This window comes from Cannabis sativa, chromosome 9 (genome assembly GCF_029168945.1).
Source record: "Cannabis sativa cultivar Pink pepper isolate KNU-18-1 chromosome 9, ASM2916894v1, whole genome shotgun sequence".
NCBI classification, from domain to species: Eukaryota; Viridiplantae; Streptophyta; class Magnoliopsida; order Rosales; family Cannabaceae; genus Cannabis; species Cannabis sativa.
In genome coordinates, this window is record NC_083609.1 from 55,483,090 (window position 1) to 55,504,671 (window position 21,582).

Genomic DNA, 21,582 nt, shown 5'->3' on the forward strand with positions numbered 1-21,582 from the left:
AGAAACACTCATAATTAATGGGTTCGCAATAGCTTTCAATATATATTTACAGACCGGTATTTTTTTTAAGAGAAAAAAATAAGGTTTTTTAAAAATATTGGATTTTGGACAAAAGTTTATAATTTTGTTGTAACATGAAATTTTATTACAAAAATACTATTTTTTTTATAAATAACTGTAAAACAACAAAACTAAACAATTAAAACAACAGTAGAACTACTAAAAGACAACCGTGAAACTTAACACAGTACATAGTATAAAATTTACACAATATTTTTTTTTAAAAAAAAGATAGTATTTTTGAAAAAAAATTCTGCCCCATAGTAAGAAGGTAAAAAAATTGGAAATTTCAGTATGTGGTGTAAAAATCCTAAAAAATAACATTATTTTTAGGGTAAATACCATTTTGTACCCTGTGTTTTGTAAAAGTTAATTACCGATTGGACTCTCTGTTTTGTTAAATGAAAAAATGCACCATGTATTTTCCAAAATGGTAAAAATAAGACCTGAGCTTAATTTTCGACAATTTTTATTTTTTAATATAATTAACTTGAAGACAATTCCTAACACGAACAGATACAGAAAATATAAATAATTTTATCATAACTCCTTTAAATCGGATCATTATTAAATTTTATTTTGAAAAAAAATCAGTTTATAGTCCTATTTGTACTATTTTAAAAAATACAAGGTTTATTGTGTCATTTAACAAAACAGATAGTCCAATTAATAACTTTTACAAAACACAAAATAAAATAGTATTTACCATTGTTTTTATATTGCTGCAGCCTGCAACATTATACAACTGCATCGTGTAAATAATGTCTTTTTTAGAACAATCAAAAAAACAATAGTTTATAAGGTACTAATTGATTATTTTAATTGGCAGTGTCGACATCCAAAGTAGATTAGATTATTTAGAAGAATGAATGAGGCGATGCATGTCTTAATTTTATTCCACATTAATATTTATTTCTTTATTTCACTTGTTGGGTCAAGTATAGTTCAGCCCTTCTTATATTAGTATTATTCCAATAAAATTTCTTAATTAATTTTTTTATAATTATTATATAAAATGTAACAGTAGTAGATTTGCTTAACTAATCCCACTAAAGTTCTTTCGTGATAAAAATGCCTGAATTATAATGAAATTCTGAGTCTTGGTCTTGGTCATCTCATCTCCCACCCAGTTACTATATCATCTGTCTCTATATATATATAGTTCCCACTAATTAATTACTAATTAACCACTTTGACCAGATCTGATTGATTCCACATCTGGTGATTCTCCATTAGTCACTGTTGGTGTTGATAAAGTCCCTAATCCTGTTGTTAATCAACATCTTATGACTACTAGAGGCAAGTCAAGAATTCGAAAGCCTAAAGCTTTTTATGTCTCACTTGAATCTCGCTCACTTATAGCTAGCTTCTTTGTAAGATTCCAACTAGTTTGCAGCTATGGATACTGAAATGGTGGCCTTAAAGAAAAATGATATGGGTTCTTGTTAATCTTCGTGAAGGTCATGATGTCCCAATTGATTGTAAGTGAGTTCATAAGATCAAGAAAAATCCAGATTACAATGTATCCCGATACACAGCACACTTAGTGGCTAAAGGCTTTCATCAACAGGCGGGATTTGATTTCAATGAGACTTTTAGCCCTGTTATAAAATCTATCACCATTTGCATTGTTCTTGTTGAAATAAATCCCCATATTCTTGCACACTGTTCAGATTTACAAATACACATAGATTACAATAAGCAATTAATTCGAAGGGGTCCTTTGGCCTCTATTAACCTAGACAGGTCATTAATTAGTTATAAAGTTTGTTAGAACTTTATAACTAACTCTCTGATTCACTGTGTTCCACTACAACATATATAAAGCTAAAATACAACATCAGATTACAACACAACTCCATATCAAAATATACAACAAGAAAACCAGATCAGTATACAGATTGTTATAGAAATCAGATTGAGTTCTTTGGAGGAAGGTTACAGTGGGGTAAGCTTTGGAACCCTAGGGTTAGGGTTCGGATATCCAAAAATGCCAAGGAGATCGTTCATGCAAAAGAAAGGAGAAGAAGAACAATTAGTACTGATTTTAAGTGAGAAAACAGAGAGAGAAAAGAGAGGAGAAAAATACTGTAAATATTTCGGATTACCAATTCATACCTGTGTGTTTGGAATCCCAGCCATTGTAATCTTTTGATCATTGAAGATCCATAAAGAAACGAGGCGAGCTCGAAGAGGACGTACCTAGCACAATTCTGGGGAACCAAAAATTTGGTGTGTTCTCTCCATTTCTCTTTTCTACATTTACGATTATTTATCTGTTTGTGTATACAATTTTTGGGGTTTGATTCGGTCTGGGAAAGGGGTTTGTTTCTGGGTTGATATTGGTGTGCAATGTAACGTCCCCGCTTCAAGCCTCCATTGGGTCCTTCCACCCACGGAACACGAGTACGCCACTCTGGCTGCTTCCTGGATTGATGACTGACCCTACAGACCAACACGAGTGTTTCCAGCGTGCTTTGTCCTCACTCACACGCATCCTGGGAAAACTTCCCAGGAGGTCACCCATCCTTGAAATTGCTCCAAGCCAAGCACGCTTAACTGTGGAGTTCTTTCGAGATGGGCTACCGAAAAACAAGATGCACCTTGTTGATATAGGTAATACCAATCAATCCATTTAAGCTCTCTTCAACTATGCAGTCCCATACCTACACAGTCTCAGAATCATCCCACTTGACCTTCCCCAGGCGATGTGGGATTGCACAGCTTACCCGGTATTTCCCCTTACGGATCACGAGACTACTGACTGTCACAATCACCCCCTTACAGGGTCCGACGTCCTCGTCAACCACACTTCCGGCTGGGTCAAGGCTCTGATACCATTTGTAATAAAAACAATAAACTAATTTATTGAAAATAATTAAAGCATGAGATCTCATTATTTTAAAACAAAAACACTTGATTCATTTACAAATTTTTAAACAATAATTATCACAAAAGTAATCGAGCCATAATCTTTAAAGAAATATTCTTAAACCAAAACATCGTGACAATCTCCTAACATGTAATCCATGCCTCGAGCTCGCCATCCTCACTGTTTAGTTTTGTCTTTACATGCACACAGAGTACCTGTGAGCTAACGCCCAGTAAGAAGAGCTATGTAGGACATAACCCCCCCCCCCCCCCCCCCAAAAAAAAAAACTAGATAACATAGTCATAAGTATAACAATATCACAACATCAAATCAATTCATACCATACTTGCATAGATATAACAACATGTCATATCACATATTATTTTCACATACAATACAACATCATATCACAGTGTAATCTACATGCATGCTATACTCAGACACATAACACATAGTATTTTATCGCACATTGTCCTCACATACGATAATCTACTCCCACTCATGTTGATCAGACATGAAGTGTAACTTGCCCTGCCTTGTGATGTTCTCACACTCGGCATCCAATAGTGCAATCCCTTATCACAAGTTGTACTCACTCATGATAGGATAACCTGCAAGTAAACCCATACAAGCAGCCAAAAATATATCCTGCAGTGCTATGCTCACACCAGCAGCAGAAAACCTACCCTATAAGTGCTATTCTCACACAAACAGTCAAAAGCCTTATCACTATCACACACTAGTAACATTAGCATAAAACAACAATCTACCATAGAATAAAACATGTAAATACAAACCAATAATACAGTTGTATGTTTCAACATACACCCTGTGCACAGATGTCCACTCTTCTTACCTCAGTTGTTAAGAACACCTTCTTGCTACTCCAAGCACCTCAATGAATTTTCTTGTTGAGGACAAGATCCTCAAATCCCACTGCTTAAGACTTGTTATCTCGTCACTACTACCTATAACAACACATGGTTCAAGGCCCTAACATTAAAATTCGTACTCTTACAGTACAGCAGAAAGATTAGTATTTTTGACCAACAACTATACTAATTCAGTGAAAGTTGTCTTCATAAAAATTATAGGAAATTTCATTATCTTTCCAATGATATAAAGATCATTAAAAATGGATTAAAACTGAGGGAGTTATGATTGTTTTACGGAAACTATTTATGAGAAAGAATACGGAGTAACGAATGACACGACATAGCAAAAATACAAACTTTTGGCATTGAATGGTTCAGAACTAGAAGATAACATCTTCATCAAAGTTTTAGGAAATGAAATTACCTTTCCAATGATACTAAAATCTTTGAAATTGGAATTATATTCAAAGAGATATTACAATTTTACCAAAACAGTTTTGCAAGAATAAGATTCTAGAAATGAATCACATGATATTGAAAAAAAACTAACTTTTTAACATAGTATGACTTCAAATTAACAAAAAGTTTCTTCATAAAACTTATGAGAAATTGAATAATCTTTAAAACCACATATAGATCATTAAAAATAGATGAGAATTGAGAGAGTTATTGTATTTAGTGAAAGTGCTTTTTTTGGAAATATAAAGAAAACGAATTACAATAATAGCAGAAAGATGATAATTTTCGACTTAGAAGAACACCAAATTGGTTATTTGTTTTTTGATAAAAATTTTAGATCATTGAATAAGCTTTCCAACGATACAAAAATCTCTAAAAACGGATCAATATCAAGAGAGATATCATAACTTTACTGAAACTTGTTTTTCTGAAAACGAAAAATATAATAGGTCCGAACCTTAGATAATATTTAGCATTATTGAGCAAGAAAATATTTCATACCTCTTCACAACTTTCTATTTGATGTCTCAACTCCGCAAGCCTTGATTAAAAATCCAAAGTTTTAAGAATGAAGGTAGAAAAATAAGAAGAAGTGTGGAAGGTTTGAGAGGAGCAACCATGAAGAAGAATGAAGCTTTGACTAATTGGTTTGGAAAGGAAAACTAAAACTATGATAGTTTATGATTTGATAAAAAAATATGTACTGAGTATTAGGTTAACTAAAAATAATAATATATAATAAAATGCTAAAATATTATTAAATCAACAAATATCTAATTTTTAAATTTTAAAAATAAGTTCTCTATCTCGTAACTTTAGGCTCCGTTTTCACCTAGAAAACTTCCGAATTATGATACAACTATTTCTATAGAATTTATAGATCTTTGAATTATCTTTCCAACGCCACTAGAATCACCTCAATCGGAGCTCTAAAACTCTAGATATGATCATTTTACTAAAACAGTTTTTAATACTGCGAATTTATCCAACCTACCAATTTTTTTAACATTAATTCCATTATAATGCTATTTAATTCACTCATAGAATAAATTAAACCCACTAAATAATCTATAAAACTCTAATATACTTTCATATTGGGCTTTAATTGAGTAATTATCCTAATTCGTAAAAACACCATAATTTTACCTTGACATTTACTATAATTTCAAGTATGTTTAGAAATCTATCAATACTATTCTAAACAATTATCTCTATTCACTATTAGTAGAAATAAATAAAATACTTATTCTTATACAAATTGTATAACAAATAAAATTTAAAATATATGTATATTTTTATCGGGTATTACATGCAATATTGTGGCTGCCTTTGTGTTCTTCAGAGAAGAGCATCAAAGGAGGAGGCAGCTGCTAGGGTTTTTTGGGTTGTGTATTTAATGAGCTGTTTGAGTGTTTGAGTAAATAAAGAAGATTGTATATATGTCTGATGCGTTCTAAGGATTCTGAATAACATATAAACGACTTGTAGCAGTAGGGAAAGGGCCGTCGTTTGGACTTATATACAGGGAGTCAAACAAAGCTTTGACTGGGTTAAAAAGGTCTAAATTGACCTTGGGTTTTTCTTTGATTCTTTCTGCTGTGTGTAGGGACATAACAGGAATGAATTATTATAGTTCTCACTATAACAATTACAAAAGGGTGGTCGATTCGACAACTCAATGTCAACAATATTTTCCTTAATAGTGACTTAAATGAGGAGATATAGGGTTCAACCTCCAATTTTTTTTTGATATCCATTGCATCCTATCAAAGTTTGCAAAGTTTAAAAGACTATTTATGGTCTCAAACAAATTTCACAAGCTTGGTTTGAGAAATTATCCATAGCCTTACTTAATTTTGGATTTGTGTCTACTTAATGTGATCACTCATTGTTTATCCGAGAAACTTCAACACATTGCACTGATGTGCTTGTGTATATTGATGATATTCTTGTCATAGGCAGTCATGATAAGATTGTTTCTACTCTTATCTCTCAACTGGGTCAGATCTTTGCTCTCAAAAAGTTGGGTCTTGTAGACTACTTCCTCAGTATTCAAGTTACTTCAATAGAAGATGGAATTCTATTATCTCAAACGAAGTACCTGAACAATCTTTTACACAAATTCCAAATGCAAGGAGTCAATTCTCAAAACTCCCCAATAAATGATAGTCTTCGATTATCTTTATATGAGGGTGATCCTATTACTGATGTTACACTTAATCGATCAGTTGTTGGTGCTTTGCAATATGTGATTATTACTAGGCCTTACACTGCCTATAGTGTTAACAAAGTGTATCAATTCATGCATAATTCGCTCTCCTTACATTAGATTTCCGTCAAGCGCATTCTTAGATACTTGGCTGTAACACTTGATTTTGGGTTACTCATCTCTAAAGCTTCACATTTTCATCTTGAGGCCTTTTGTGATGCAGTCTGGGATTCGGATCTCGATGATCGTGGTCTACAACTGAGTTTTGTGTGTACTTACACTTGTTTCCTGGGGGTCTAAAAAGCAGTCTACTGTTTCTCGGTCTTCTACTGAAGCTGAGTTTCGTAGTCTTGCAAGTGTTATCACTAAAGTCACGCGGATTCAATCTCTTTTTCGAGAACTTTATTTTCCTTTATTTGTACCTCCTACGATTTGGTGTGACTACACTTGAGTACTGTCATGATGGCTGCTAATTGTCCTTCACGCACGCATCAAGCACATCGAGATCAATCTATACTTTGTTCGAGACAAGGTGCTTTAGGGTAACATTCGTGTTCAACATATGTCCCATGCTCTGGATCAAGTTGCTGATCATTGCTTAATAAAACCAATTTCCAGCTCTCAAATTTTTTTCTTCTTGACAAACTCAGTGTGTTTTCTCCTACCACAATCATTTTGAAGGGGGATGTTAAGAATGGGAATCTGTTAGCTTTAATCAGTTACAATTTGGTTAGAGTATCTTGCTGAGATGTACTGTTAGTTAGGTTTTTATTAGGGGTGTTCATTGGATCACATCCAATGTTTTTAGGCCTATCCAGATCCGATCCAATCATATATTGGATGTTAGATTTTACCATCCGATCCGATCCAATTAATTTCATCATCCAATCGATCCAACATCCATTGGATGTTGGATTGGATCGGTTCTATCCATTGGATGTATTTCATATATATTTATTTATTTAATTTGGGTTTATCCAATATTTTAAACCTAATATTTTTTGGATCGGATTGGATCCATCCAATATTTTAGATCCAGTATGTATTGGATCAGACTGGATCCATCCAATCCAAGAAAAAAAGAGTAAAACTTTAATGTTAATTTTCATATATACATATAAATTTGACGTATAACAATATAAAATCTAATTACTCATCCAAACTAAATGAAAATACTAATTAGTTCGATTGGATGTTGGATGTATTGGATTTTTAGACACCCCATCCACCATCCGATCCGATCCAATTGGATATTTAAAAATAACATCCAATCCGATCCGATCACAATTGGATATCCAATGTTTGTCGGTCGGTTGTAATTGGATCGGTCGGTTCTCATTGGATTGGATCGATTTATGCACACCCCTAATTTTTATTCTCTTTCTTGTATTGTATATAATCAAGGTCTGTAATCTCTTTTGAGTTTTTCTCTTTCTTCTTTCGTTCTCTATCTTTCTAAACTTCAAAAAAATGAAATTACCCTGATAGAGATATTACACCTCATAAAAGTATTATAACCAACATGATTACACTTTAGCATTTCTCTTTTAATTAAGAAACACACAAATTTCGATATTGAATCAAATCCCATACACAACCCCTGATAGTATACAACCGCCGCATAGTAAACGATTACTAACCCTTTCAGTTTCCGGGTGCTCATCCAATCCAACCCAGTCACTAAAATCACAAGGTCATATATAGGGAGCTCCTTTATGAGACTTATTTTATAATTTGTTTTTAAAAGAAACCTTTTATATATAATGTTTCTGGTAGTATTATTATTCAATATATTCAATTCCCTTACATATTTCAGGTGTAAAACTATTATTTAAGAAAAAGTACTACTACTATTTATTTATATATATGTATTTATAAGAAGGTATATATATGGGTTATATTAGATTATACGGAGTTAGCTATAATTTATAGTATTCCAACATTCATGACATCAAATCCAACAACTCTGCTATTTATAAATGAATTAATTAATCAGTGTACGCATTGCATGCGTTTTTAATAATTAAAAGTGTTTCTCTAGAATAATATTCAGTATATATTTATTTATTTATTTATTTATAATGTTTTGGATTAATTATTATTATTATTATTATTTTCTTTCTTTCTTTGGTACGTCAACTGTGGAATGTTGATTTTGGATATATGTAATATGCATATGCACAAACATACAGGTTCATCTTATAGGAAAAGTGGCTATTTTCATGAAATAGCCTGTGTATTTTTGGCCAATAGACCCAAAAAAAAATCAATTAATTTGGACCACTACTGCTACTACTAGCTACACTTTAACTTTACTATCAACCATATTAATTTACTTGGCAAAAGTACAAGAATTATTTCTTTAATTTTTTCCTTTTAACAAAGCGGGCCACCCTAAATTCCATACAAGTGTTTAATTTAACCAGTTTATATATTATTATTATTATTATTATTATTATTATTATTATTCATAACAATAACAAAATAGCAGTAACCATTCCATCATAATAGATATCCAGTTTGGTAAATAATTAAGTTAGTGTGTCTCCCTTAATAATTACTTCAAATTTTAAGTTTGTAAGTTACATAAATTTAATGTTTATTTTTAGCAGCAGAAGTACTTAGTATTTGTAAAATTGTAATTTTCTTTTAATTTTATTAGTTATTGTCTTAAACAGGATACAAAAATATGTAGTATCAGTTACTTCTAAATGTTCTTTTAATAAACTCAAAATATAATCTGTATTGAGGAAACTGCAGAAAAATTACAGTTTTATAAATATTAAGTATTTATGTCGCTAAAAATAAATATTAAATTTATACCGCTTACAAAATACTTTTATATCATTATTTACATACTTTATTATGTACGTAACTACCTATATAAATATATAATTAATTGAATAATACGTTAATTAAGACAATTAATCATAAATTAGAATATATATATATATCTTTATATATTAAAAGTGCATATCTAACGGCATTTCTTGGTTTAACAGAATATAAAAGAATATTCTGTTAAATTTAACGATTAGGTTTTATCTCCCGTTAATAAATAAACCCAATAATTAAACCCAAAAAATTAAATAATCTTTTAAATATTAATAATCTATTTTTAAATTAAAAAAATTATCTTAGCCACATATCTCTCTAAATTCTAATAAACCTATATAGGGAGAATATTAATAATTTTTTTATTTATTTTTTAAAAAAAATCTTTATTTTTTTGATTCCGATGCATAATGTGATGTTATTCGTCATTACTCTTTTTTTTAACCTATTAATTATACAGGTATAATTATTAATTTTAATTGATGATAAAATTTAATTTTTCTATTTTTCTATCATATAAGGATAACTATTTTTTTATTGTTATTATTTTTTTCACTATGATGTTTGTAGATATTTTTTTTGACTAAATAATTATTAAATATTAAATAGATTAATTAAAAATATCTAAATCATATACCATTTAAATTTAAATTTGATTAGATTTAATTCTGTATCTACTTTCTCATTATTTGTAATTGTTCTAAATCTGATCGTGCAAACTCATATATTAAACACAATACTCCACCTTGAAACCGTTCTCTGTTTTTTTTCTTTCTTATTGGTTGGTGTTAATTCGCCCCGATGATTCAAGTGTCATGGTTTAGCAGAAATACCATTTCTATCTTTAATTTTTTCAAATATAAAGATATTTCAAATATAAATATTTAATTTTTTCAAGAAAAAAATTTGTAATCTTTAAAAATAAAATATATTTAAAATCTTAAAAAGACTAAAATCTTAAATGAAATTAGCCATACATGGCTCGACACGTACATTCACCTAGTATATATATATATATATATATGTATATACATTATGAAAGCAGCTTTATAGTAACAGCATATCTTGAAAAGTTGTCCCAGGAGGGCCAATAAAATAAGAGGGGAAGAAGGCTGGAAAAAGGTGGTAGTTGGTTAGTCACTCATGAATATCAAAATTTGTGTATGTGGCATATATACAAATATATATTTAAAGCATCTACGTGTAAATATTATTATTAATATAGGTAATGATGATATATGTAATAATTTTTAAGAAATAGTAGTGTCAAGTAGAGTGCCCAATAATAACAATACTCTTACATTTATAGGGATATGATTTTGTCCCGTGATTATACTTTTACGGAATACATTCTGATGTACGGCAGCCGTCAGATGAGGGACTAATTTGATCTGACGGCTGAGATTGATCTAGGGGTAATTAGGGTTAAAAAATAGAAACGTACCCTGACACTCATTTAATGTACCACGAGCTCCATCTAATGTACCACAGAATACATTCCGTGAAAGTACATCACGGGACAAAATCGTGTCCCTACATTTATATATATAGATGAGTCTGCATTTATATATGCAATTTTCACGGGATATGATTGTCCCGTAATGTACTTTTACGGAATATTCCGTGATATATTAGATGAGTTTTAAGATACATTAAATGAGTATTAGGGTGCGTTTTTACTTTTTAACCATAATTACACCTCTAGATTAATCTCAACCGTCAGATCAAATAACTCCCTCATCTGACGGCTGTCGTACATCACGGATTACAATCCGTGAAAGTACAATAACAGGACAAAATTATATCCCTATATATATATTGCATGGTTGAACTCTACTCTCGCTCTGTCTTTGGGAGTGGTGAGAGTGACTTTCCTTTGCTTAAACTAAAGTGTAATCCCGTGACCCATCAATTCCCTCTCTCTCTCTCTTCTCCTACAATATATACTAGGAAGGAAGTTTACCATGGCATTGCAAGTCTCTTCCTCTGGATGGCCCACAAAAAGGGAGAAATAATAAAAAAAATGATATTTGTAATTATGCAAGGGTGAAGGGTGCATGCAATTGTCAAATATATATTTGTAATAAAACTCTCTGATGATGATGATGAGACTTGAGAGTAGCTAGAGAGGAGTACTGTACACTTTAATTTGCAATAGTTCTTGATTCGGTTATTAATTTGGTCTCTCCTCATGATACCCTTTTAATTTGATATAGATATTATTCCATTTCCATCCAAAACAAACCCACAAATAATAATAATAATGTGGGGTATACGAATGACCTGACACCACGTGTCCTCATAGATCACAATCAGTCACATGCACCAAACTAAGGCAAATCACATGTTTTTGTATTCTCATGATATATGCTTCTACTCTTAATCCCATCACACCACGTTGCTCTTGTTTTCCTCCAACTTTGCCCTACAATATACATACACCTATTTATATTATATTTATCATTCAATAAAATTTACAATTTCCACCTGCATTAATAATCCGGGTTCTATTAGAGTGTAAGTAACATCTATATATCAACTAATTATCAAAATTCTATCTTAAAATTAAAGCTTGGTAGACATGTATTAGGGTGTGTAGTAATAATATATACAATAGTTTTGGTGATAATTAATAATGCGTGCCTTTTCTTAATTAATTTAACTTCATTTATATTTGCCTTATAATAACAATACAATAGTTTAAAAAGTACACATGTACTTCTCTTCTAGTTATAATTAGGTACAATAAATTACTTAAAAAATTAACTTATATTTGAATAGAATTTCGTTTTCTTCGATCTCTCCTTTTCTAGCTAGATTACATTTACATTAGGTTATAGTCGAAATGAAAATATAGAATTGGTAAATGTAAATAAGAATAAAATAAAATAAAAAAATTATTAATTGATGCGAGGAGAGAGAGACATATGTATGTAGACCCTCTTATTAGACAAAGCTACAAAAGAATTCCATAAAATTATTTGGAATTTCGTTGACTATATATATTATGCATAAGAATAATTTTATTAACTATATTGATTGTTCTGTGGCTGTATCTATACCTATAACTATAAATATATAGACTATTCCTTGTCTCTTCTCTCTTGTGCATAATAGAAGTCGATCATGTTTGCCATGAATTAATTAGTGACGTGATATATTTTTCATTTTATATATATAAATATGATCAGCTTGATATATGAGCTAGGTGTTCCTAATTGATTGGGCTATGTTACAGTATCATAAATATGTGGAAACATATTTTTAAGGCTTTTACTAGAATTAGTAGAGTTCAGGATCATATGATAGGGAATTGAAACGTATTTTCAATAAATATAAAGAAGATTCTGATCAAAAGATTAATTGGTTTGAAAAAGTCAAGGGCTCTAGTCCTTAATTAATAATAATGTAAGTGATGAGGAAGATAGTGAAAGTTTGAAACGGATCTTGAGGTTGGTGGACTGCCGCTATCATGCATGAAAGATATTTAGGGTTTCCTATTGTGATTGGAAACAATGGAAAAAAAAAGAAGAATATATATATATATATAACTATAATTATTTGTGATATAATTTTTGGAAGCAATTAATAACACCTTTTGGAAGAATTGATTCAACGACCGGTTCTTACTTCAAGCTAGCTATCAAGTTATATGCCCCCACTAAACACGAAAGAAAATCTGGTGTCTCCAAATTAGTGTGCCCTTTCTATTCTACCAATTATTTTAGTACATATTATTTATAGGGTAAATACTATTTTGGACCCTGTGTTTTGCAAAAGTTACAGATTGGACCCTGTATTTTGTTAAATGACAAAATGGGCCGTGTATTTTCTAAAATAGTAAAAATAGGACCCTGAGCTTAATTTTTGACAACTTTTTTTTTAATACAACCAACTTGAAGACAATGCTTAATAAGAACACACTACTACAAGGAAAGGCCTTTTATCTCGGTTTTTAAGGCTTTTTATCCCGGTTTTCGCTAATATGAAAACCGGGTAGTATGCCAGTGGGATAAAAGGTATTTAAAAAACCGGGATAAAATGGGTACTTTTTATCCCGATTTTTTAGAAAAAGCCGGAATAAAAAGTACCCCTTTTATCCCGGTTTTTAGAGAAAAGTGGGATAAAAGGGTACTTTTGATCCCACTTTTGATGAAAAAACTGGGATAAAAAGGTGCATTTTATCCCACTTTTTTTTTTATTTTTTTATTTTTTATTTTTTATAAAAAGTGACCTTTAATTTGAAATGTATAGGTTTTTTATTTTTTTTCTATTAATTTTATTACATTTCATTTCATTTATTTTTTTTCCATAATAATAAATATAATTTTTATTTTTATAATTATACAGAGTATGTATAAAAAAAACTTAATTTAAAATAAATGATTAATATCATTTTTAATAACAATAATAATAATTTGTAAGTTCAATTCTAAATAACACTTTACATATTATGCATAAATCTCTAATCTAAATACTACACATTGTCTAAAAAAATACAATAAAAGACTACTAGTTAATTTTTATATATCAAGGGAAGCAATTGACTTAACCACTGTTGTCGAAGCGGTAAGAGATGATCGTCCTCAGAATATTGGGATAGGCCGCCAAACTGTCAATTTAAAAAAAAAAAACTAATTAAGAAGATAATACTTTTATATGTTTGTATTTATAGTAAAAATGAGTATATACTTACTTTTGCTTTTATGGCTTCAATGGGATTTGAATGTTGAAGCATATCACGAATGTAAGTTAGTACATAGTAACCACATTCGTAATTGTATGGTTGCTTTGGACAAGCAAAGGTCCATATCTCCGGTCCATTTTTGCCAAATACAATAGCATTTGAACTAATATTTGCATATGCACTGTTAAAGACATTAAAAAAAATTATAATTTAAGCATTTAGAATTTATTAATTGATGTTTATATTAGAATGAATAACTTAAAGTTCTAAACTTACGCCTTTATCATCTGAGCAATGTCTGACGGGATTTTAGATTTAAGCGGGTTTAAGAATACAACTCTTCCCGATGTCATTGCTATAATCAACATCCAATGCTTGCTGAAAAAAGTAACAATGTTATATTAATATAAAAATAAATATCATAGGGAAAGTGAAAGAGATGTGTGATTCTTACCCTATGTTCCATGGTATAAAATAATATTGTTCTACATGAGTCATAGTGTTTAACCAAATTGATAATTGATTGATGGCTATCACCTTGTCCTGCTCATTGTTATAACTAAGAAGCTCGACATCATAAAACTTGTATAACTCTTTTTGTCTTTGATTTAAATTTTCCCAAATGCATCTGTTTAAAAAAGAAAAAAAAATCAAATAGAGTCCTAAAAAAAAATGGGCAGAGTTTCCCTTATTTCCATAACATTCCCGAAATTTTTTTAAGTGCATAGCAATACAACATATGGGTAGAGTTTTTCCTTATATCTCCACACAGTCAATCAAACCCAGAACCTACTTCCCTACGGATGAATATCTAAGATATTCAAATTCCACTAACATAATATATGACTATATGATATATTAATCAAAGTTAATGAAATACCTTAGTCCAAATAACATAGCTGAACCCGTAAGTTCATCTTGGGTGGCCAATTGTATGACATCTTCATAATTTATGTAGATGTGAAGGTGGTAGAATAAGGATGGATTGACCAGAACCCTCACGTACTTATTTTGACCTTTTACTCTCATAAATTCCAAGAACTTGGACAGAAGAGAAGTACGAGTCTTGTTAAGGACCTTCTCATTGAATGACTCATAAGTTTTAGTGGAATCAAGATGTTCCACTTCCTTCTCTTTTTCTTTCCATTTTTCTTTTCCCTTTGAGTGGTTTGAAATATGAAACTTCTTAATTAGAGGATCCTGCATAATTACAAGTAAAATTGTAATACAATTCATATATAATTTAACATTAATGTAAATACAAGTAAATTATTCCATACCTCTTCAGTCAAAATCAATTCCCTAGGCCAAGGAACCAATTTGTTACATGCATCACAAACATAGCGTATTGCACCTCTTGGATATGGGATTTCAGCTTCCCCTTGAATAACTTGTGTGATTTGAACCCGTGCATAATCATTTGTAATTATGTCACCATGATATGAAAAGTAACCAACCGCCTCAATTATGACACCCTCAGCCACAACATTGTCAATGTTATCCGAACATAATTTTACACATTGACTTACATCCTCATAGTCCATTGGTTCTTGGTGTTCATAGTTGCCACTCGGTTCTTGGTGTTCATAGTTGCCACTCGGTTCTTGGTCTTCATTTTCCAAGGGTTGTTCTTGTTCTTCATAGATGTCGGTCGGTTCTTGGTCTTCATTTGCCAAGGGTTGTTCTTGTTCTTCATAGATGTCGGTCGGTTCTTGGTCTTCATGTCGCTGTTCATTTCTATATTCATTGTCTAAGGCTTGAAGCTCTTCTGTTTGTGCATTTTTTTGTGCTTTTAGCCTTTTAATTTCAACTTTTAATCTTTTGATTTCAGCGACATGTTCACTATCGACATTGACCTCAACTCTTTTCTTTCTTTGAGTTCTACCAAACATGGTAGAAATCTTGGCAAATGACCTGCAACATAATGTACCAACTTAGTTAGACTCTAAATATATATATAAAAAAAAAAGAAGTAATATGACTCAATTAAAGAAACATCATACCCAGCAGCTCTAACACGACCTGGGTGCTCAGGTGTGCCTAAAGCTTGCGTTAAGATATCATTCCGACCCTTAGCTTCGATTTCACCAGTACTAACTTTCTCTTTTAATTCATTCTATGAAACAAACCAATGACAAAGTTAGTAACAAAAATAAATGTTATTGTTTTTTCTTACCATAATTGACATACTTACTATTTTCTGCTCAATTTCCTTGTCATATTCTGCGATCAAAATATTGTTCTTTGTCCGTGCTCTCATCCAGAGTTGGTATCTCTCAACATTGTCAACACCGAGTTCTTTTTTCTATATATAAAAACTAGATTAAATTCTATTGGCGTGATTAAAATTTAACATTGTAAAAGAAGTGATACAAGCTACTTACCAAATCTTGTTTGACGTTGGGCATGCCTCTACGAGATGAACGATGATGAGATAGATTCATCCTGGCTCTGGCGACTTGCGCTTCACTCAAAGCCTACACAATATAATCAAAAATAGAAATAATTTCATAAAATAAACTATCAACAAAGATTACTAAGTGGAATTGTACCAGAAATTCAGGGGTAAGACGAGTTAGAACAAAGTCATTCCAGTCTTCATTGTTAAGTTCTGGATACTTCTCTGGAGTAGCACGAAGTTCTTCTATCCTACCACTTTTAGCAATCGGGAGGATAATCGTCCGGGTCAGGAGCTTCTTGAAACTTTTCATCATTTTCCCCGCATCTGATAGTAGTTTAGGCTTATACGTTTCTCGAAGCTCGAAAGCATCCTAAAATCACAAAAAGAATTGATTAGTACCCATTAACAGTGTTGAATTAAATGTGTTGAAATATATATTGAAAAAAAAATTAAGTCTTACGTATGTGTCTTTCCATATTTTCTCCTTGAGTTTCGAATCTACATGTCTCCAATCATCATAAGTTAGAGGGACTGTAGATCTTGCTTTAACCCCAATCCATGATTGCATATCTGCATATGCTGTTCCTATAGGTTCTCCTTTCTCATTCCACTCTAGTTTTGTCTTGTGTCCTTGAGCTTTCAGATTGTTGATGTCATTCTTTTTTGTCCTGCCTCGTCCGTTTGGCTTACTTGCATCCTTTTGCTTTGTCATCCGCAAGAGATACACTAATTAAATCATTTAGTAGGAAACATCATACTGAAAACATCATACCTACTCACTAAACATCATTTGTATTAACACATTATTAGTAAACTAAACATCATACCTACTCATTTAACACGTTTTCTTTTCTTTTTAGATGATGCACAATCAACCCATATCCCTTCACTAACATCGCTTCTAATGTATTCATCATCATCATCTTCATATGTATCATTGAGTTCATCGACTTGTTCGTGTATCCGTTGATGATCAACAAAACTATCATGACATAAATCAACATTTTCTTCTTCATTTTCGTTATCTAAATGTTGTCGCTCTGGTGTCCGTAAAACAACTGACCATTTAGAATCAATGGGATCAGTTATGTAAAATACTTGTTTCGCTTGGGTAGCCATGATAAAAGGATCGTTCTTGCTACCTCTTTTGCTTAAATCAACCAAAGTGAGACCAAGTTCGTCTGTTCTAACTCCGCCTTTATTCTCCACCCAAGAGCATTTAAGAAGTGGAATTCGAAGCAATCCATAATCAAGCTCCCAAAGTTCATCAACAACCCTGTAATATGTCATAGTGAATTGCACCGGGTTTTTGTTCTTTGCTGATGCAAAATGCATTGCTTTTGCAACAATACTTACTCCATTATTTTGAACCGTTCGAACATCATCGCTTTCCTTTGTATGAAATCTCCCCTCCCCCCACACTGTAAGCATGATGTTTTATTACTTGAGTATCTAGTCTAAATGATATGTATTCTAACTCTTTTGACACACCATGATAAATAGCTAGAATGGTATTCGTTAACCATCCAATAAATGTTTTACGATGCTCCTCTAGTACCCATCTCTGTTTATTCTTGACCTTAGTTGGAATCATTGATTGTAATAATTCCAAGTGATCACTGAAACGATATAGTATAAGTCATATCAAATTTCATTTGAAGTAGAAGAATATAAAGTATAAAGTTGAATAGAAAATACATAACTTACGTTATATATGGTTGGACTTCAGGGTTATTCTCAAGCACAAGCAAATGAGCTTGATCCAATTCCGATCTAGATACAGTCACCATTGATCCTTTCCCTCGTAATCCTCTATCAACCCCGTTTGAATGATTTCGTGGCTTGCTAAGTCCGATTGCATCAACTCCTGCTATGTACTCCGTGCAAAATTCCACTGCCTCCTCTGATATATAACACTCAACCATACAAGCTTCAGGGCGATTGTGATTACGCACGTAACCTTTCAATACCTTCATATTTCGTTGAAATAGATACATCCATCTCGCCCAAACTGGCCCACACAACTTCGCTTCTCTTACTAGATGGACCATCAAATGTATCATGATATCAAAGAATGATGGAGGGAAATATTTTTCAAGATTGCATAGAGTTTTAACTATGTCATCATGCAATGAATTCAATTTCTTCATTTCTAATTCTTTCCCACACAATTGATTAAAGAATATGCAAACCTTTGTCAAAGTTTGTCGAACTTTTTTAGGTAAGACTGATCGAATGGCAATTGGAAGTAATTGTTGCATTAACGTGTGACAATCATGCGATTTCATACCCATTAACTTTAATTCTTCCATACACACTAAGTTTCGAACGTTAGATGAATACCCATCAGGCACTTTCATCTTTGCAAATGAGTTGCATACGGCTTGTTTCTCTTCTTTAGACAATGTGAAAGCTGCAGGAGGTAAATATGTACGTTTGCCTTTATCCACAGGTGCCAAACTGTGTCTTATACCCAACTCAACAAGGTCTAAACGACTAGACAAACCATCTTTACTTTTACCAGGGATGTCAAGTAACGTACCGACAATGCTTTCACACACATTCTTTTCTATGTGCATGACATCCAAACAATGTCTAACAAGTAAATCTTTCCAGTATGGAAGACGGAAGAAAATCGATTTTCTTTGAAAACATCCATTGGGGTTTCTCTTTTTCTTGCCCTTTCCATACTTGAAATCTATTTTCTCAACTTCTTCAAGAATTTGTCGCCCTGAAAGTGGCAAAGGTGCAACTTCTCGTTCTACAGTACCGTCAAATGCTTGTTTTTTTATTTCTGTCAGGGTGACTTAGGGGAAAATATCGTCTATGGCCCATGTAACACATTTTGCGTCCATTTGACAACCGACGAGCTCGTGTATTGGTACAACAAATAGGACAACCTTCATAGCCTTTTGTGCTCAACCCTGATAGATTACTATACGCAGGGAAATCACTAACAGTCCACAACAGCACAACCTTCAACTTAAAAACTTCTTTCTTAAAACCATCGCATGCATCAACACCATCTTCGTACAACTCTTTCAAGTCATCAACTAATGGTGCCAAATAAACATCGATATCATGTCCTGGCTGTTTAGGCCCTGAAATCATTAGCGATAACATCGTAAATTTCCTTTTCATCACCAACCAAGGAGGAAGGTTGTACATAACAAGAAACACAGGCCATGAACTATGTCGGCTGCTAAGAGATCTATGTGGATTTACTCCATCGGCTGATAGACCAAGCCGTAGATGTCTTGGTTCAGCTGCGAAGTCTGGATTCAAATAATTTACTTTTTTCCAAGCCTGTGAATCAGTAGGATGTCGGAGTTTACCGTCTTTCACTCGCCTTTTCTCGTGCCATAATAAGTTTTCAGAAGTTTCTGCACTTCGATAGAACCGCTTCAGTCGCGGAATTAAAGGCAAGTACCACAAGACTTTCTCTGGAATAAGTTTTCGGATATCCTTACTCTTGTTCGGCTTGTACCGTGGCAAACCACATTCCGGACAAGTGTCCATGTGGGCATGCTCTTTACGATATAAAATGCAATCATTTGGACATGCATGAATCTTCTCATACTTCAACCCTATCGAACTTAAAGTTTTCTTCACCTCATATGTCGACTCTGGAAAGCAATTTTCCATCGGCAGGATCTCTTTAAAAGCATATAGAAATTGACTAAAACACTTATCACTTACTCCATTCTCCGCCTTTATGTTATAAAATTTCACCATAGTTGATAGTCAACGTTTTTCACAACCACTAAATAACGACTTATCTGCATCTCCAACCATGCTATCAAATTTTTCAGGATCATGAATAAACTCTTCTTGAGCATCATCAAGCAATTCTGTAGGATGATCATCACAATCATTACTTTCAAAATGATCATCGACCCCTCGCCTACCTAACGGATATGGGTCTCCCTTCATCGATTCCCCATGCCAATACCATTTAGTATAACTTTTATCGATTCCACGACAAAATACATGATTCTTTAACATGGTAATATTTCCTTTTGATATATTACCACAATCGATACAAGGACAGCGAATTTTTTCAGGATCGCTACAATTCTTTAGGGAAAACTCTAAAAAGTTATTAAATCCTTCTACGAATTGTGGGGTTTCTCTCTTCTCTTCCATCCATGACTTATCCATTTTAAAAATAAAAATAAAATTCCTAACAAACAAGATTGAAATAAAAAACTTACAAGTTGCTAGAAAAATCCTAAGCACACTTAGTAATTAAATATTAAAACACATGTTCGTTTAAGAATCCTAAAAAAAATTGGCCATAGTTTCCCCTATTTCTACAACATTTCTCAATTTAATAACTATCTAACAATGCACGCAAGTAAATCAGATAACAAGAAAAATTAATCAAAATAGCATTTAACAATATAATAATTGTCACCCATCCGACCGCAGTACATTTATATCGCAGAATCTACTTCACTATGGATGAATATCTAACATATTCAAACTCCTCTAATAGCTTTAGAATTAGTAAAATAAGGAGTGTAAATATCAGCGAACAGAACCAACCTTGTCTTAGCTCCTGGAAAGCTTTTCAGAAACTTCACCTTTGTCTCATCATCTGTTGTAATTAAATTAAATTAAATTAATCTACTAATAAATATATATATAATAAGCTAATTGTAATTTTATTAATTTTATTTTATTAGTTTCTCCTACATCACATTCAAAATGACTTTTTCAAGGACTATTAGTTACTAACTATTACATAAACCAATGTTAGCTAAGTAAATAAATTGTTGTTAACAATGAGTGCCATAAGAAAAATAAATGTTAATTTTTGATAGTTAGACTTGATCACTAAAATTATTTCTAAGACCTATACTACTACTTTTTGGTATTTATCTTTTTTTTTTATTATTTATCTTTTTTTTTTTATTCAACTATATCATTTTATTACATACATCTCTCTTTATGTCTCTCACCTACAACAAAAACTAAAGGAATTTTAAAGTTGCAAAAAATTTCATTCCTAACCTTCAAATATAGTAAATACTTGCACTTATAGCACAAGTAAAGATGCTTGGATTGATTTCTTGCATCTTCTAATTAATCCAATTGATTAACCTAGGAAGCTGAAACTTATATAAACACATTAATTTTTACTATGATAAACACATTACAATATCATTACAGCAATAAGAG

The 21,582-nt window shown here is 31.9% G+C and overlaps 3 protein-coding genes across 5 annotated transcripts; 1 reads left to right on the top strand and 2 right to left on the bottom strand.

Annotated features, from left to right (window-relative positions):
* Positions 1-1,489: 1,489 nt before the first annotated feature.
* Positions 1,490-6,775, top strand: LOC115723933 (uncharacterized mitochondrial protein AtMg00810-like). Its single transcript, XM_030653395.2, has 3 exons — positions 1,490-1,541; positions 6,225-6,514; positions 6,596-6,775. Exons 1-3 carry the CDS (start codon positions 1,490-1,492, stop codon positions 6,773-6,775), a joined length of 522 nt encoding a protein of 173 aa, XP_030509255.2.
* Positions 6,776-13,787: 7,012 nt separating this feature from the next.
* LOC133030798 (uncharacterized) lies at positions 13,788-14,941 on the bottom strand. Of its 3 annotated transcripts, none has more exons than XM_061103685.1 (5): positions 14,878-14,941; positions 14,535-14,625; positions 14,274-14,375; positions 14,007-14,178; positions 13,788-13,922 (listed from the first exon to the last, which is right to left on the bottom strand). In XM_061103685.1, exons 2-5 carry the CDS (start codon positions 14,573-14,575, stop codon positions 13,827-13,829), a joined length of 411 nt encoding a protein of 136 aa, XP_060959668.1. In that variant the 5' UTR covers positions 14,576-14,625; positions 14,878-14,941; the 3' UTR covers positions 13,788-13,826. The 3 variants fall into 3 exon arrangements, with proteins under 3 accessions (XP_060959668.1, XP_060959667.1, XP_060959669.1); XM_061103684.1 differs by having other exon boundaries at positions 14,452-14,625; positions 14,878-14,935; XM_061103686.1 differs by lacking the exon at positions 14,535-14,625 and having other exon boundaries at positions 14,878-14,924.
* Positions 14,942-18,345: 3,404 nt separating this feature from the next.
* Positions 18,346-20,133, bottom strand: LOC133031512 (uncharacterized). The gene is made up of 3 exons (XM_061105030.1): positions 19,299-20,133; positions 18,591-19,192; positions 18,346-18,432 (listed from the first exon to the last, which is right to left on the bottom strand). The coding sequence occupies exons 1-3, from the start codon at positions 20,131-20,133 to the stop codon at positions 18,346-18,348; spliced, it is 1,524 nt and encodes a 507-aa protein (XP_060961013.1).
* Between the last annotated feature and the right edge of the window lie 1,449 nt (positions 20,134-21,582).